The sequence below is a fragment of the Leiobunum rupestre genome, chromosome 8 (genome assembly GCF_980474605.1).
Source record: "Leiobunum rupestre chromosome 8, qqLeiRupe1.1.hap1, whole genome shotgun sequence".
In the NCBI taxonomy this organism is placed as follows: Eukaryota; Metazoa; Arthropoda; class Arachnida; order Opiliones; family Sclerosomatidae; genus Leiobunum; species Leiobunum rupestre.
The window spans coordinates 12,259,295-12,264,036 of record NC_143391.1 but is presented as its reverse complement, the minus strand read 5'-3'; the positions used below and the strand labels follow the sequence as shown (position 1 = coordinate 12,264,036).

The 4,742-nt window shown below is 42.5% G+C and overlaps 1 protein-coding gene across 1 annotated transcript; it reads right to left on the bottom strand.

Moving 5' to 3' along the window:
- Positions 1-438: 438 nt before the first annotated feature.
- LOC149932419 (adrenocorticotropic hormone receptor-like) lies at positions 439-3,455 on the bottom strand. The gene is made up of 2 exons (XM_090156388.1): positions 2,809-3,455; positions 439-1,435 (listed from the first exon to the last, which is right to left on the bottom strand). The coding sequence occupies exons 1-2, from the start codon at positions 3,053-3,055 to the stop codon at positions 588-590; spliced, it is 1,095 nt and encodes a 364-aa protein (XP_090012514.1). The 5' UTR covers positions 3,056-3,455; the 3' UTR covers positions 439-587.
- Between the last annotated feature and the right edge of the window lie 1,287 nt (positions 3,456-4,742).

Genomic DNA, 4,742 nt, shown 5'->3' with positions numbered 1-4,742 from the left:
TGAAATATATGCCTCGAAGGAACATTATCCGTCAAAGCGTACGAGACAACCTATAAGACATAAAACCCGCTCTTAAGGAACCGATATTGCGAATATATTGGTCCCCAAGGACGCCCGAAAAAATTATCTGACATTGCGAGTGACAGTTTGGCAAGCGGATTGATTGGTGGCTTGGGATATGGGGTTGACCCTGTAAGAAACTTTGAAGGACAAATTACCTTTCCAATAATGCCAATATTCGCTGTCGCTAAACAGGCGTTTTGTCACTGACTGCAATTGAAATGATATTCACGACAATATACGTTTTAAACAGTATCCTTTATTAGTTTGGTCATTAAGGTTCTGCGGAAACAAATACGGGTATAGTTCAAGAGCACTTTGTCCACTTAATTGTCATAGAAATAAAAGGCGATATAATTCCGCCGATTAATGGTCACCTAAATTAATACGATATAATTTAAATCGTGCTCGGAGAGATACAGAAAGTATTATTAATTATATTATTTGTTTTGGCTTAAATTAGTCGTTTTATTCGGGAATTTGTCTCGTAATGTTTTTCGTGATGATATGAGTCGAGTGTTAGCCGTTCACAGCTGGCTGGGCCTGACTGTCAGTCGTAGTTGATCGGATCGCGTGCTAGAACGGTTGTTCCCTATTCGCAAAGTGTCGGTGGCCGTCATGGCCCAGTCCGTCTCGTGCGTGGACGGTCGACAACCGCACCTTTCGCGCCACATTTTCTTTAAAGCCGATTTGATCTCGGGCATTCGCGCCAAGTACACGACGGGGTCCAAGAGCGCTTTGAGGACGATCAGCGAGTTACTGGCTATTCCCACTGCCATTCTTGTCTCTAGGGGAATCTCCGTGAAGGGGAACGGACACTCGAGGCAGCTGACGACGAAGTAGATCGCGGCTGGCATCCAGCCCACCAGGTAGGTACCCAAGATCAGCAAGGTGGTGACGACGGCTTTCAAGCTCTTCCTCAACTGCCGGGAAGTGACCACGCGATTGTCGTCCGCCAAACACAAGGAAGAATTAGCTCCTGATTGGCGCAGTTCTCCCTGCTGGTGCCGCCTAACAACTAAGAATATTCTACCGTACATGACGCTCATGGCGCACAACGGAACCACGAACAGCGCGCAGACGACCATGCGAAAGGGAAGTTTAGCCAAGAAACTCAACCTTCCGCAGTTTTCCGATTGGAATCCCTCACCCGGGACGCTGGAGAAGTAGACGAAGAAGAAGAGCGCGGGACAGATCCAGGCGACTGCCAAGACCAAGCTGGTTGTCCTCTTGGTCATGGTGGCGGCGTAGTGTAGAGGACGAATGATTCCCAGCGTATGGTTGACAGCCAAAGCCAACAGATGCAGAACGGACACGATCAGGGCTGCCATCCGGAATGCTTCCAACGTTAGAACGTAGCACTGAACGTAGTCTTCTGTCAAATTTAAATAGAAAGCGTTTAAAAGCATGGTTGGGAAAAACGTAGTTTTTTAATAAAAACCACAAAACCGTTTTTTTTTTGCTTAAACCAGGTTTTTTAGTTTAACTCAGGTTTTTTTTAACACTGCTTTATTTTACTTTTAATCAATTTTTCGCTCTTGTTTAACCGTGCATACGTATTACCAATCAACTAAAAATTAATATGAGTATCATTACAAGTCTCACGTGACCAGAACAAACTTTTAGTATTGACTTCGTTTTTTATAAGTTTCACCAGAACGAAGATTTGGTTTAATTTTTGATTTTGTATTAATGTAGGGTGACCAGGACAATGCTTAGAAAATTTTCAAGCGAATTGAAGGAAAATATAGGAAAAACCATAAGCCAAAATAAGGATTATTATCGAAAAACAGTAGATAAAATAAAGTGAAATATATGATGAAGAAGGGTAGACGACGACGGAATATTTTCGGGTTATATACTACATGAGAAAACACAAGGAATTTATAGGAAGGCCTTGAAAATATAGAAAATTTGGTAATCATTTCGGTAAGATAATGTACAAACATTTTGGAATGATTTTTATTTAAAAAACCAAATTATTGTTTTTTTTAAATCACTTATTTTAAACCATGATTTAAACCAGCCAACCCTGTTTAAAACACTTCCAAAATCTTTATTTTTTACACAGTTTTATTTAGAGTATTAGATTATAAATATAATCTTTGGCTAATTACTGACTTTTGACGAACCGTTCTGAGATTTCTCAAAATATTTCTGGGATTTCCATTGAAACCATGATATTTAAATTATTTCCTATGAATTTCTTAAGTTATTTTCCGCGGTTAACTTCAATTTGTACACATTATTACTTAAGTGACTTTCCCGTCGCCTCTGCCTTGTAAGAATTTATATTGTTTGGGACCATTTAACTCTTATTATAAAGCATTACTTTGAAAAAGGGGGACCAACCTATAATTTTATAACGTAATTAGTTTGAAAGGCTTTCTAAATTTTCAATGTCGCGAAGAAAGTTATTTAAATTGGCTGGCGAATTTTCCGACAAGCCTTTCATTAATATTAATAAAGTAATTAATCTAATTAAGTGAAATGTAATTGAGAAAGAGCCAATTTGGTCGGCAGTATAACTTCATTATATCATATATACATATTCATTCAACTAGTTTAAATTCGCCACGGAGTTTAGAATTGTACGTAAACAACGGAAAAGTAGAGTAGCCGGCAAACATCCCAGACGTATAGACCTTATACCGGTCGTTATAAATCTTTTCGCAGAGTTCTCTTTTCAGTGAGGATGTTTGTTGACTAAAATATAGTAAAATCTTAACGAGAAAACGTGTTCCTTACCCAGCGGAATACGGTAGACAATGGGAATGAGGGAGTTGAGCACCAATCCGATGGCCACAACCAGAGAAGCGTGGGCGTTGGCGGCGGCCAGGCTTAAGCTGAACATGAGAGTGGGTGACAAGGATCGTCTGATCCAGAATGAAGAGATGGTCAAGAGTAGATTAAAGGCCACGGCCACGATGCAGGCCAGCAACATGAAAGGAAGGGCCCAAATGTACACTCTTCGTTGCATTTCGGCATCGCTCATCGTTCTTCCGTTCCACACGGGTCGCGGTCACTAAATTGCAGCGCGACTTTTTCGTTTGATTTGGATCACTAGCTCTCCCGTCCACCCGATCTCCCGTTGAGAGAAACGTATCTCAGTTCCCTTTTTGGCTCAACCGGTGATGATATTAATTAATCCTAATAGCTTATTCTTAATAGAGTATTCTTAAATCCTCCGATGTTTCCCCAATTATCTCGATAAACCGTGTTTGTCGACGAGAATTACAGAGTCCTATTTCGGAGAAGTTTCTCCTCGGATTGTAGGTGGCCGCAGCGGCGATATTTGCCCATCACTTTCGAGGCGCTCTGTCGGTCGACGCGCGCGCGCGCTCACTCTCTCTCTCTCTCGCTCTCTCTCTCTCTCTCTCTGTCTCTCTCTCTCTCTCTCTCTCTCTCTTTAAGGTCATCCTAGCTATTCCTCCTTTAATTTTTAATTATTTTTCGTTTTTAAAGGAGATCCACTCATAAGAGATGCACGGAATTCTCGAGGCTCGGTTCCTCATTTACTCAGTGAAAGATTTGATTTTCCGCGTAAGCTCAATTTAAATGTACCCTACGTTTATACGAAGTTTGTTCGGTTTCCGGGTTTTCACCGAGTACCGTCTTTGATTTGAAAGCCTTTCATGTAAAAGGGACACTAATAAAAGTGTGGGACTCGGATACCTTCGGGAAAAGATCAATGGCCACCGGCACGTCGCCTCCGCCAGAATATCCTTAATTAAAGTTTGAACCGGAGACGTTTAATCTCCCGGACGACGGGGCACTATACGAATTAGGATATCGTGGGATCAAGCTCATCTATAACGCGTGTCGATTGTCCGCAAATACCTCGCCGCTGTTGAACGTCGACCCGTCGAACTTGAAGAGACAAGAGTGAGCTTCTGAGAGAGCCGTTGGGATAGTAAAGAGATTCTAACGGGCAAGGCGGATCTCTCCTCTCCTCTCCTCTCTCTCCGGATTCTCACTCTCTCAGACCCGAGCCTCAGTCTCTCCATCGTCGTCGGCGGCAGTGGCGGACAACTCTTTCACTATTCTTTTTTTGCGGGTGGTAGGGGGCGCTTTCGCTCTTAGCAATATAGTAAAGAAGAAGACCTTCTATTCTTTTTCCCGATCTTTTATATCGCCGTTGACCTTAGCTATATCTCTCGTGATACGCGATACAAGTTCCTCGGTAGCCCAAACATTATCAGTCTTTGCCGGTCCAACTCATTTCCCCGCCGGTATTAGAAATGTCTATGTCACCTCTCGCGCCGAAGAAGATAAAAGCTCTATTTTCAAATTGACGTTGGGTTGAGATTGGGAGGGGCGACCGTGAAGAAGAGCTTGTTTGCGTTTTCGTAGCGCGGAATCTCCAAAGATAAATATTTTCAACGCGTCTCCCGAATTCTCACAATATGGTCTTTGCATCTTTGCTACAGCATTATTTTATCTATATTCAGTGTGAATAGGCTCGTTGCTATGGTAACAACGCATTTACGACCCGAGAATTCTAGAGGCTCTATATCCGCACTCGGGCCCTCCTTGGACACGCTAGGACGTAGAGCACCTCCCCTCTCTCTCCCTAATAGCTTCTTTCAACTAGACATCTTGTTACGGAGTGGAAGAAGAACTCCAGAATCGTTATTTCTATCGCGTGTAAGGGGATGGTCGATTTCTATATCGCCGTGTGG